Source organism: Pelophylax lessonae (genome assembly GCF_965119305.1).
Source record: "Pelophylax lessonae genome assembly, chromosome: 6".
NCBI lineage: Eukaryota > Metazoa > Chordata > Amphibia > Anura > Ranidae > Pelophylax > Pelophylax lessonae.
The window spans coordinates 812,634-825,847 of NC_138773.1; the positions used below are offsets into that span (position 1 = coordinate 812,634).

Genomic DNA, 13,214 nt, shown 5'->3' on the forward strand with positions numbered 1-13,214 from the left:
CTGCAAGTCGGATCAGTTAAGACGGCTCTCATAGGGAAACACTGATTTTGACATGTCAAAAAAACACTTCATCTGAGGCCACCTACATTCTGAGAGAAGGTTCACCCTATATCTCCATCCTGATACCAGATCCATCACTCCTCCACATGAGACCACCTCCACATGAGACCACCTCCACATGAGACCACCTCCACATGAGACCTCCTCCACATGAGACCTCCTCCACATGAGACCACCTCCACATGAGACCACCTCCACATGAGACCTCCTCCACATGAGACCTCCTCCACATGAGACCACCTCCACATGAGACCTCCTCCACATGAGACCACCTCCACATGAGACCACCTCCACATGAGACCACCTCCACATGAGACCTCCTCCACATGAGACCACCTCCACATGAGACCACCTCCACATGAGACCACCTCCACATGAGACCACCTCCACATGAGACCGCCTCCACATGAGACCGCCTCCACATGAGACCACCTCCACATGAGACCACCTCCACATGAGACCTCCTCCACATGAGACCACCTCCATATGAGACCTCCTCCACATGAGACCACCTCCACATGAGACCACCTCCACATGAGACCACCTCCACATGAGACCTCCTCCACATGAGACCTCCTCCATATGAGACCTCCTCCACATGAGACCACCTCCATATGAGACCTCCTCCACATGAGACCACCTCCACATGAGACCTCCTCCACATGAGACCTCCTCCACATGAGACCTCCTCCACATGAGACCACCTCCATATGAGACCTCCTCCACATGAGACCACCTCCACATGAGACCACCTCCACATGAGACCACCTCCACATGAGACCTCCTCCACATGAGACCTCCTCCACATGAGACCTCCTCCACATGAGACCTCCTCCACATGAGACCACCTCCATATGAGACCTCCTCCACATGAGACCTCCTCCACATGAGACCACCTCCACATGAGACCACCTCCACATGAGACCACCTCCACATGAGACCACCTCCACATGAGACCTCCTCCACATGAGACCTCCTCCACATGAGACCTCCTCCACATGAGACCTCCTCCACATGAGACCACCTCCACATGAGACCACCTCCACAATCTGTGCATCTCCCCTCTCTCTCTGCTCCTCTCTCTCTCTCTCTCTCTCTCTCCTTCTCTGTGTCTCACTCTCTGTCTTCCCCTTCATTCCCTCTCCTCTCCTCTCCCTCCTCTCTCTTCTCCCTCCTCTCTCCTCTCTCCTCTCTCCTCTCCCTCCTCTTCTCTCTTCCTCCTCCTCCTCTCTCCCCTCCTCCTCCTCTCCCTACTCCTCCTCTTCTGTCTTGCCCCCCTCCTTTCTCCTCCTCCTCTCTCTCGCCTCCCCCCCTCCTTTCTCTCTCTCATTGTGGTTTGGTTGTAGAGAGAAGCAGAGAGAGGTGTCGGTGAGGAGTCGGGTGTTGGGCACACAGGTGTTGGGAGTCTGTCGGCGTTGGCTAGGTGAGTTCTCGGCTCTCTGTGGATCAGATTTGTCTGTGTGGGGTTTGTGCATCTTTTCTGTATTCTTCTTCTTGCTGTGTCAGGGGGAACCCCATATCTCAGGACTACGAGAGGGAATTGGGCCGGGACAAGAGACCGACGCACAGCATTGAAGTGGTCCACCTGGAGAACGAGGTACGAGGCGTCTACATACACGACGTGTGATAGGTGGGCTGTATATCTGTACATGGGATAATGAAGATATTGTGTCTGTATACAGGACAGTGATGATGAATGGTCCGCATTACTGGAAGCTACTGACCCGTCTGTGGCCCAGCTGAGTACCCCCTTCCTCCTCCTCCAGGACCCCAACTTCAGGAAGAGAGTCCATGGCCGGCTACGGGACTGCCATCCTCCGGTCAGTGTATTCCCCATCTCTGACCCAACATTACCCACAATGTCCCTGTATGGTGACCCAACATTACCCACAATGCCCCTGTATGGTGACCCAACATTACCCACAATGCCCCTGTATGGTGACCCAACATTACCCACAATGTCCCTGTATGGTGACCACACATTACCCACAATGTCCCTGTATGGTGACCACACATTACCCACAATGCCTTGTATGGTGACCCCACATTACCCACAATGCCCCTGTATGGTGACCCCACATTACCCACAATGTCCCTGTATGGTGACCACACATTACCCACAATGCCTTGTATGGTGACCCCACATTACCCACAATGCCCCTGTATGGTGACCCCACATTACCCACAATGCCCCTGTATGGTGACCCCACATTACCCACAATGCCCCTATATGGTGACCCCACATTACCCACAATGCCCCTGTATGGTGACCCCACATTACCCACAATGCCTTGTATGGTGACCCCACATTACCCACAATGCCCCTGTATGGTGACCCCACATTACCCACAATGCCTTGTATGGTGACCCCACATTACCCACAATGCCATTGCATGATGACCCCATGATGCCCCTGTTAGATGACCCCACATTACCCACAATGCCCCTGTAAGATAGAGAGGATAACTTTCCACACGTGTGGCAGTGTTGAATTGTAAGTCTGGTAAGTTGTACACTTGCAGAGCACTCGAAGCACGATTACGAACTGCCACTCTTCCCATTTGTTGCAATTTGCGTGACAAGTCTCTAGCGAGAGCAAAGTTACAATGGTGAGTCTACAGCAAGAGCTCTGCAAGTCTACAGCATGAAAATAAGACCACGATGCCCCCTGTGGTGGGAGGACTATTGCACAACATAACTGAAGCAGAACTTGCAGAATGTTTGCAAAGAAATTTGATGTGGAGTCATGCAATGCCGGCTCGCTGCAATTGTGCAACAAACGTGCAGCCCGGCAAGTCCAGCAATAGCTTAGCAAGTCATTTTCACACTTGCAGCACAATTGCTTGCTATCTAGGAATGCCCCTTTATGACGACCCCACTTTACCCACAATGCCCCTTTATGACGACCCCACTTTACCCACAATGCCCCTTTATGACGACCCCACTTTACCCACAATGCCTCTGTATGAGGACCCCACTTTACCCACAATGCCCCTTTATGACGACCCCACTTTACCCACAATGCCCCTTTATGACGACCCCACTTTACCCACAATGCCCCTTTATGACGACCCCACTTTACCCACAATGCCCCTGTATGAGGACCCCACTTTACCCACAATGCCCCTTTATGACGACCCCACATTACCTACAATGCCCCTGTATGAGGACCCCCACATTACCCACAATGCCCCTGTATATACCAGAATTGTTCCTGGTGAACATCCTTACAATGTGAATATGATTTGTGTGTCTAGGTGTCGCTGGAAGCTGTATCACGCCTCCGCCCAGCTGTTCGTGTAATCTGTAACCTCCTGTCATCGACCTGTGACCCGGCCCTGCTCTCTGACCTCTGCGAGGAGCTACAGATCCCTCATTTCCTTCTGCAGCTGATCAGCCAATCAGTAAAGGAGGAGGTGTGGCAGGTGATGTATCCTTTCCTGGGTGGGGGGAATGTATAGTAGAAGGTTTCTAATTGGATTGTGTATTGGTTCTGGTTCCAGTGTTCATGGACCTCGTCCTTCCTCTCTGATCTCTTCCTTCTTCTGAACTCGTACTACTGTTTCCGGGGTCATCCAGAGGCGTCACGGTGAGTTCTGAGCCACCCTTCACCCCGATACCCGACCATGAGAGCCATACAGGCCTTGTCATCACTGAGCTCCAACCTGTCCTCACCCCCACCCCCGATACCCGACCATGAGAGCCATACAGGCCTTGTCATCACTGAGCTCCAACCTGTCCTCACCCCCCACCCCCGATACCCGACCATGAGAGCCATACAGGCCTTGTCTGTGTAAAGAGAACCTGTCCTCACCCCCCCCCCCCCCCAGCCCCTAAACCCGACCATAAGAGCCATACAGGCCATGTCATCACTGAGTTCCAACCTGTCCTCACCCCCACCCCCGATACCCGACCATGAGAGCCATACAGGCCTTGTCTGTGTAAAGAGAACCTGTCCTCACCCCCCCCCCCCCCCCCCAGCCCCTAAACCCGACCATGAGAGCCATACAGGCCATGTCATCACTGAGTTCCAACCTGTCCTCACCCCCACCCCCGATACCCGACCATGAGAGCCATACAGGCCTTGTCATCACTGAGCTCCAACCTGTCCTCACCCCCACCCCCGATACCCGACCATGAGAGCCATACAGGCCTTGTCATCACTGAGCTCCAACCTGTCCTCACCCCCACCCCCGATACCCGACCATGAGAGCCATACAGGCCTTGTCATCACTGAGCTCCAACCTGTCCTCACCCCCACCCCCGATACCCGACCATGAGAGCCATACAGGCCTTGTCATCACTGAGCTCCAACCTGTCCTCACCCCCACCCCCGATACCCGACCATGAGAGCCATACAGGCCTTGTCATCACTGAGCTCCAACCTGTCCTCACCCCCACCCCCGATACCCGACCATGAGAGCCATACAGGCCTTGTCATCACTGAGCTCCAACCTGTCCTCACCCCCACCCCCGATACCCGACCATGAGAGCCATACAGGCCTTGTCATCACTGAGCTCCAACCTGTCCTCACCCCCACCCCCGATACCCGACCATGAGAGCCATACAGGCCTTGTCATCACTGAGCTCCAACCTGTCCTCACCCCCCACCCCCGATACCCGACCATGAGAGCCATACAGGCCTTGTCTGTGTAAAGAGAACCTGTCCTCACCCCCCCCCCCCCAGCCCCTAAACCCGACCATGAGAGCCATACAGGCCATGTCATCACTGAGCTCCAACCTGTCCTCACCCCCACCCCCGATACCCGACCATGAGAGCCATACTGGCCTTGTCATCACTGAGCTCCAACCTGTCCTCACCCCCCCCACCCCCGATACCCGACCATGAGAGCCATACAGGCCTTGTCATCACTGAGCTCCAACCTGTCCTCACCCCCACCCCCGATACCCGACCATGAGAGCCATACAGGCCTTGTCATCACTGAGCTCCAACCTGTCCTCACCCCCACCCCCGATACCCGACCATGAGAGCCATACAGGCCTTGTCATCACTGAGCTCCAACCTGTCCTCACCCCCCCCCCACCCCCGATACCCGACCATGAGAGCCATACAGGCCTTGTCTCTGTATAGAGTGTTGTGAAATGTTGTTAGGATTAGTGAGGACATTTTTCAGGATGTGTTTTCAGATTTCATTATGGCCCCTGTTGTCGGTTTGCTTGCAATACTCTCATTAGAGTGAGTACGGGGGAACCGACATTGAGGAAACACTACTGACAGTGAAAACCTTCCCTTAGATGTGTAGACGCGTTCACTCTATGTAGACATCTCCGCCAGAGAACACTGCATGTGCTATGCACGGATCTGTGTGCTACTTGGCGGGGATATGTTTGCTCTGTGAAGTCAATATTGTTTTTGTGACAGGAGTCACTTTGGTTGGGGGGCTTGTGGAACCCAGATTACTTTAGAGAGGTCAGGAAACTCCTTGTCCAGCTTCCCCGGGCCCCTCTTATGTGTAAGTCACTCTGTGTCTTTTAGGGGCACAGGGTGGCCAGGAACCCCAGTTGGGTCTGCACTAATCAGACTCGCTGTACAACCACACCGCATTTAGCCAGTTACCCAGGGTTCTATATGTGTGGTTTGTGTTGAAAGAATGAAGGGCCTCTTTCACTTGGGACAATAATATTTCTGGACAATATCACTCGGGAAATATATGAAGATAAACAATTTGGCTTTTCAGATTGCTAGAATATTGTTAGAGTCTCTCATAGACCCTTGCTAGATAGTGAGGTGGGGTTTGTTATTGGTAAGTACCTGTATCCCATTGCTCTATTGTTTCTGTCTGCCTTAAGATCAACCTATTATGTAATGTATATGTGTATGTGGATTGGGGGGGGGGGGGGTTTGTCCCACAGTGTATATCTCTTTGTGCCTGTGTTTTTGAATAAACAGTTCTTATTCTGAAAGGTTCCAACACTTATACAAGTTAAGTTGTCAGCTAACTTTGTATGGGAGGGCTGGGAAAATCTGATATATATCTTCACGACTGGGAGGAAGCCGTATACTGACGGAAGCCCACAAGTACAGCGTGGGTTGCGGTTCCGTTACAGTTTTGTTATCTATCTGCCTTTATGAAGGGATACACGCTCATGTCTTTCTACTGTGCCTGATCACCATAGTGGAAACCGCATGGCTCTTTCCCTGCAGATAGCCTCACGTCTATGGGAACAGTAGTCTAATCCTATTAGGAATTGTCCTCTGAGCTTTGCTAAATGGGAGTCACACCAGTAGTAGTGGTGGGAATACATGCACAAGTTTGATCAGAGCAGCGTTCACAGTTCTGCACGCTGGTTTCATTGTGTAGTGTTAGGCAGGAAGCCGTACACGCCCCCTTTCTATTGTATATTTGAATGTATACAAGTGTGTCATTGGCTTATTATATGTGAGTAACTTACTTATTGGCTGATGTAAATCCATCACTTCCTGCTGTTGCCCCTTTTGTTGTCCCATAAATAAACAGAGCTCCATGCCTTAACCAGGACATTCTATGGAGCATCCAATGAGATAGCAGCCTGTGTGTCTGTATTACTGGGTACTGCTGAGCGCTCCATTACCTTATACACAGAGCTGAGAACTGCGCTTATTACCTCAACGGGATGGATTGCGCTTGGCGTATATTAATATCCAAAAGTGCACTTATTAGCGCAACGCAGTTATTTGTGCATCAAGCGTACAATAATTTCCAAGACAAAAGAACCTGTCCTAATCTGGTCATTACTGAGCTCCAAGCCGTCCATTCCAATACCCAACCATGAGAGCCATACAGGCCTTGTCTCTGTAAAGAGAACCTGTCCTAAACTGGTCAATGCTGGCTATAAATCCCGATACCTGACCATGAGAGACATACAGGCCTTGTCTCTGTAAAGAGAACCTGTCCTAAACTGGTCATCGCTGACTATGAATCCCGATACCTGACCATGAGAGCCATACAGGCCTTGTCTCTGTAAAGAGAACTTGTCCTAAACTGGTCATCGCTGACTATGAATCCCGATACCTGACCATGAGAGCCATACAGGCCTTGTCTCTGTAAAGAGAACCTGTCCTAAACTGATCAATGCTGACTATGAATCCCGATACCTGACCATGAGAGACATACAGGCCTTGTCTCTGTAAAGAGAACTTGTCCTAAACTGGTCATCGCTGACTATGAATCCCGATACCTGACCATGAGAGCCATACAGGCCTTGTCTCTGTAAAGAGAACTTGTCCTAAACTGGTCATCGCTGACTATGAATCCCGATACCTGACCATGAGAGCCATACAGGCCTTGTCTCTGTAAAGAGAACTTGTCCTAAACTGGTCATCGCTGACTGTGAATCCCGATACCTGACCATGAGAGCCATACAGGCCTTGTCTCTGTAAAGAGAACCTGTCCTAAACTGGTCATCGCTGACTATGAATCCCGATACCTGACCATGAGAGACATACAGGCCTTGTCTCTGTAAAGAGAACTTGTCCTAAGCTGAACAATACAGAGGTCCAAGCTGTCCTTCAACCCATCTTTGTGGTATTTTCTCATATCTAGAATTATATTGTCTCTCATACAGTTGTGGTGAAGTGTGTGTGATGGGAGTCACTTTGGTTGGGGGCCCATGGAACACAGCTTACCTTAGAGAGTTTGAGAAATCGCTCCTTCAGCTCCCTAGGCCCCTCTTATGTGTAAGTCACCCTGTGTCTATTAGGGGCACAGGGTGACGGAGAAAATGATGGACAACTACTTAATGGACACTGAGAATATGGTTTTGATTGCTTCAAATAGGTCAGTAATATTTATCCACAATATCCCTCAAGAAATCTAGGATATATTAATTCCACTGTATCGGAATGATAGAATATTGTATGATCTTTGCCTCATAGACTGTTGTAGACCATTGCCATGAAGTCTGTGACTTCTAAATGGTCGGGGCATCGTCTGTTACTGGTGGTCTCCTGCTATTGTCTGTGTGTTAAGGTGTGACGTGTTTACACTTATAATAATGTGCATTGTACTTCATGAGCTCGGTGACAGCAAGTCTGTTAGTTAATTAACTCAAGTTAATTAAATCACTGTAATCTATTAGTTACTAGTGGGAAAGTAGAATACTGTTTGTGTTGGTTGTTCCTTAGATGTGTTAATTATATTTCTGTACACAATTTTGTCTGCATATGATAATGTAATCAGGCACCTGACCTGGTGGGGTATTTATTCGGTGTGAGTTTGTTCAATAAATGTTCCAGATCTTATACAAGCTATTTCCAGCTAGTTTTGTATGGGAGCGGCTAGAATATGACATCTATATTCAAGACTGAAGGAAACGGTAATCTGATGGAAGCCCACCAGCACATTGTGGGGTTGCGGTTCTGTTACAGTGTGCACCCCCCCCTTGGAGAATTGGTAATATTCTGTGATATAAGCAGCAAAACCCATTTCTTTTATTTCTTATCGGATTCCTATTCTGTAACTGGTGGTTAGTTCTTAATCTTGTGTATTGCTCCCTTTGGCACCAATGACAGCGGTTAGTCTTCTGTAATAGTTGTCTATGAGGAATATTTGCAGGTGGTAGAGCTGCCCATTGGTATTGACACAATGCCTCCAGGTCATGCCAAACTTTGGTGGTCTTGTATGAGATCCCTCCTCTGCAGAGTGGCTTGATGATATGAAGGTCAGGAGATGGCTACTACAAAACTCTCACCTTTTTCTGTTGTAACCACTTGAAGGTCTACTTGGCTGTGTGCTTGGGGTCATTGTCCTGCTGGAGGGTCAGCTTGCCATGTGTTTCAGGTCATGTCCTGCTGGAGGGTCAGCTTGGCCTTGGGCTTAGGGTCATTGTCCTGTTGGAGGGTCAGCTTGGCCTTGTGCTTGGGGTCATTGTCCTGCTGGAGGGTCTGCTTGGCCATGTGTTTCAGGTCATGTCCTGCTGGAGGGTCAGCTTGGCCTTGGGCTTAGGGTCATTGTCCTGTTGGAGGGTCAGCTTGGCCTTGTGCTTGGGGTCATTGTCCTGCTGGAGGGTCTGCTTGGCCATGTGTTTCAGGTCATTGTGCTGCTGGATGGTCAGCTTGGCCTTGTGCTTTGGGTCATTGTCATGCTGGAGGGTCTGCTTGGCCTTGTGCTTTGTGTCATTGTCATGCTGGAGGGTCTGCTTGGCCTTGTGCTTTGGGTCATTGTCCTGCTGGAGGGTCTGCTTGGCCATGTGTTTCAGGTCATTGTCCTGCAGGAGGGTCAGCTTGGCCTTGTGCTTTGGGTCATTGTCCTGCTGGAGGGTCTGCTTGGCCATGTGTTTCAGGTCATTGTCCTGCAGGAGGGTCTGCTTGGCCTTGTGCTTTGGGTCATTGTCCTGCTGGAGAGTCTGCTTGGCCTTGTGCTTTGGTGTCCTTGTCCTGCTGGAGGGTCTGCTTGGCCTTGTGCTTTGGGTCATTGTCATGCTGGGGGTCTGCTTGGCCTTGTGCTTTGGGTCATTGTCATGCTGGGGGTCTGCTTGGCCTTGTGCTTTGGGTCATTGTCCTGCTGGAGGGTCTGCTTGGCCATGTGTTTCAGGTCATTGTCCTGCTGGATGTCAGCTTGGCCTTGTGCTTTGGGTCATTGTTCTGCTGGATGGTCAGCTTGGCCTTGTGCTTTGGGTCATTGTTCTGCTGGAGGGTCAGCTTGGCCTTGTGCTTTGGGTCATTGTTCTGCTGCAGGGTCAGCTTGGCCTTGTGCTTTGGGTCACCCTGCTGGAGGGTCTGCTAGGCCACGTGCTTTGGGTCATTTTCCTGCCTCTAGGGTCAGCTTGGCCGCGTGCTTTGGGTCATTGTCCTGCTGGAGGGTCAGCTTGGCCTTGTGCTTGGGGTCATTGTCCTGCTGGAAAGTTCAAGAGTGTCCCATGTGCAGCTTTCCTGCAGAAGAATGAAAATCCCCCCCCCGTGTGCCCCTTAAAGCTCACAAGCCCCCCCCCCCAAAGCATCAGTTAGCCACCACCCTGATTGACAGTGGGGATGGTATTCTTCCTCTCCAAACATAGCGCTGACGGTTGTGACCATAAAGCTCTATTCTGGTCTTGTCACTCCAGATTAGAGTGCCAGAAGCTGGGAGGCGTGTCAAGGTGTTGTCGGCCATATTGTAACCTGGCTTTTTTGTGGCATTGGTGCAGAAAAAGGCTTATTTCTGGCAACTCCCCCATGCAGCTCATTTTTGTTCCAGTATTGTCGAATTGTGCTCCTTGAAACAACCACACCCTCTTTTTCCAGAGCAGCCTTTATTTCTCCTAAGGGTACCTGTGGGGTTTTTCTTTGTTTCCCGGACAATTCTTCTGGCAGTTGTGGCTGCAATCTTTTTTGGTCCACCTGACCTTGGCTTGATATCCAGAGATCCCCGAATTTTCCACTTATAAATTGATTGAACAGTACTGACTGGCATATTCAAGGCTTTGTATCCTTTTCCATCTTTATAAAGTTCCATTATCTTGTTACGCAGGTCTTTTGACAGTTCTTTTCTGCTCCCTGTGGCTCAGTATCCAGCCTGCTCTGTGCATCTACATGATAGATAACTCATTAACTATTTATACACAGACAACACAGATGTGGGAAATGACCTCCTATGTGTGTTACCTTTGTGTGTCTGCACCAAGGCCAAACATTCCGAGGGGGAGGGGGACTCTTCATCGGAGGAAATTGGGGGATTTCTGGTATTATTAGGGTTCAAAAAGGAGCCAAACTACTCTGTGATAATAATTGGCTTCAAATTATCACTATCCCAAAATAAAAGATCAGTCAGGATAAGTCATATCTTCAAAATCAATGCCAAAATTTCACCAAACTTTTCACCACAACTGTATCTGGAAGTGTATTGTGTCTCTTGTATTGTGTCTCTTGTATTGTGTCTCTTGTATTGTGTCTCTTGTATTGTGTCTCTTGTATTGTGTCTCTTGTATTGTGTCTCATATCTGGAATTATTGTGCAGAACTCTACAGAACTGTTCAGGGGACTTCCTGGAAGTCCTGCGGATGATATTTTCCTTTCCTCCCAGTGATGAGGATGTGTTGGTGGAGCGGAGTTTGGAGGTAAGCGGTGTTTTCAGTGCTGTACTCCATGTGTGTCCATCTGAGGGTTCCCCTAATGTTTGTCTCCACCTTCTAGTGTTTGGTGTCCCTCTGTGGCAGTGCCAGCTATGGGGCTCCAGCAGACTGCGCTCAGCTCTTCGGCAGCCTTCTGTCTGATTATAAAGATGTATTGGACGCCATCATTGAGCGGACACAGCGCCTGAGGCAAGGTAAGTCTTCACCGTCTCTGTCCTTCTACTCTGTGCTTTGTATCATCGTTCTACAATCTGTCCTAACACAGCCCAGCCTCTGATATCTCTGTCCTTTCTTTCAGAGACCTCTGGTGATGGACGTTGGCTGAGTCTCTACTTCCATGTCCTTGCAGCTGTATGTGATGTCCCCGTGTCCACTCCAAACCGACTGCTTAAGGAAAAGGTCTGCCCCCCACCCCCCCACCATTAGAAAAAGTCTGTCCTCTCCTTCCTCTTTAGAGGTTTTAGACAGTATTAGAAGTGTAGACCATGGTGAGAACACGCTCTGGAAGTGTAGACCATGGTGAGAACAGTCTCTGGAAGTGTAGACCATGGTGAGTACAGGCTCTGGAAGTGTAGACCATGGTGAGTACAGGCTCTGGAAGTGTAGACCATGGTGAGTACAGGCTCTGGAAGTGTAGACCATGGTGAGTACAGGCTCTGGAAGTGTAGACCATGGTGAGTACAGGCTCTGGAAGTGTAGACCATGGTGAGTACAGGCTCTGGAAGTGTAGACCATGGTGAGTACAGTCTCTGGAAGTGTAGACCATGGTGAGTACAGTCTCTGGAAGTGTAGACCATGGTGAGTACAGGCTCTGGAAGTATGTGTCCTCTGTGATCCCTCTTGTCTTTCATTGCAGGTCTGTGTGTATATCTCGGATAGGTTGATGTCAGGCTCCGGCACTCTCTTCTGCTCATTATCTGACTCTCAGCTCACGCTCAGCCAGCTGAAGGTAATATTTGCATTTTTGTTACTCTTACTCTTCACTCTTTTCTAGTAATGTCTGCAAAGATGTGTTCCCTCTCTGTCCCCTCCTCCTGGGAGTGTCTGGTCAGATTTTTTTTTCCTCTATCTCTACTCCCTCTCTGCCTCCTCCTGGGAGTGTCTGCTGATATGTGTCCCCTCTATCTCTCCGCCCTCTCTGCCTCCTCCTGGGAGTGTCTGCTGATATGTGTCCCCTCTATCTCTCCGCCCTCTCTGCCTCCTCCGGGGAGTGTCTGCTGATATTTTTCCCCTCTATCTCCCTGCCCTCTGTCTGCCTCCTCCTGGAGATGTGTTCCCTCTCTGTCCCCTCTGCCTCCTCCTGGGAGTGTCTGGTCAGATTTTTTTTCCTCTATCTCTCCTCCCTCTCTGCCTCCTCCTGGGTGTATCTGGTCAGATTTGTTTCCTCTATCTCTCCGCCTTCTCTGCCTCCTCCGGGGAGTGTCTGGTCAGATTTGTTCCCTCTATCTCTCCTCCCTCTGTGTCTGCCTCCTCCGGGGAGTGTCTGGTTAGATTTGTTCCCTCTATCTCTCCTCCCTCTGTGTCTGCCTCCTCCAGGGAGTGTCTGGTCAGATTTGTTCCCTCTATCTCTCCTCCCTCTGTGTCTGCCTCCTCCGGGGAGTGTCTGGTCAGATTTGTTCCCTCTATCTCTCCTTCCTCTGTGTCTGCCTCCTCCGGGGAGTGTCTGGTCAGATTTGTTCCCTCTATCTCTCCTCCCTCTGTGTCTGCCTCCTCCGGGGAGTGTCTGGTCAGATTTTTTTTCCTCTATCTCTCCTCCCTCTCTGCCTCCTCCTGGGTGTATCTGGTCAGATTTGTTTCCTCTATCTCTCCGCCTTCTCTGCCTCCTCCTGAGATTGTCTGCTGAGATTTGTTCCCTCTATCTCTCCTCCCTCTGTGTCTGCCTCCTCCGGGGAGTGTCTGGTCAGATTTGTTCCCTCTATCTCTCCTCCCTCTGTGTCTGCCTCCTCCGGGGAGTGTCTGGTTAGATTTGTTCCCTCTATCTCTCCTGCCTCCTCCTGGGAGTGTCTGGTCAGATTTGTTCCCTCTATCTCTCCTTCCTCTGTGTCTGCCTCCTCCGGGGAGTGTCTGGTCAGATTTGTTCCCTCTATCTCTCCTCCCTCTGTGT

At 50.3% G+C, this 13,214-nt stretch overlaps 1 protein-coding gene across 1 annotated transcript in view; it reads left to right on the forward strand.

The window, feature by feature from the left end:
- The window catches only part of STK36 (serine/threonine kinase 36), a 98,533-nt gene that overhangs the window by 48,487 nt on the left and 36,832 nt on the right, over window positions 1-13,214 (forward strand). Inside the window, 9 exon segments of the mRNA XM_082259940.1 lie at window positions 1,407-1,483; window positions 1,567-1,657; window positions 1,743-1,880; window positions 3,318-3,485; window positions 3,564-3,649; window positions 10,996-11,095; window positions 11,172-11,304; window positions 11,409-11,509; window positions 11,967-12,059. Of these exon segments, the coding sequence (XP_082116066.1) occupies window positions 1,407-1,483; window positions 1,567-1,657; window positions 1,743-1,880; window positions 3,318-3,485; window positions 3,564-3,649; window positions 10,996-11,095; window positions 11,172-11,304; window positions 11,409-11,509; window positions 11,967-12,059 (987 nt within the window).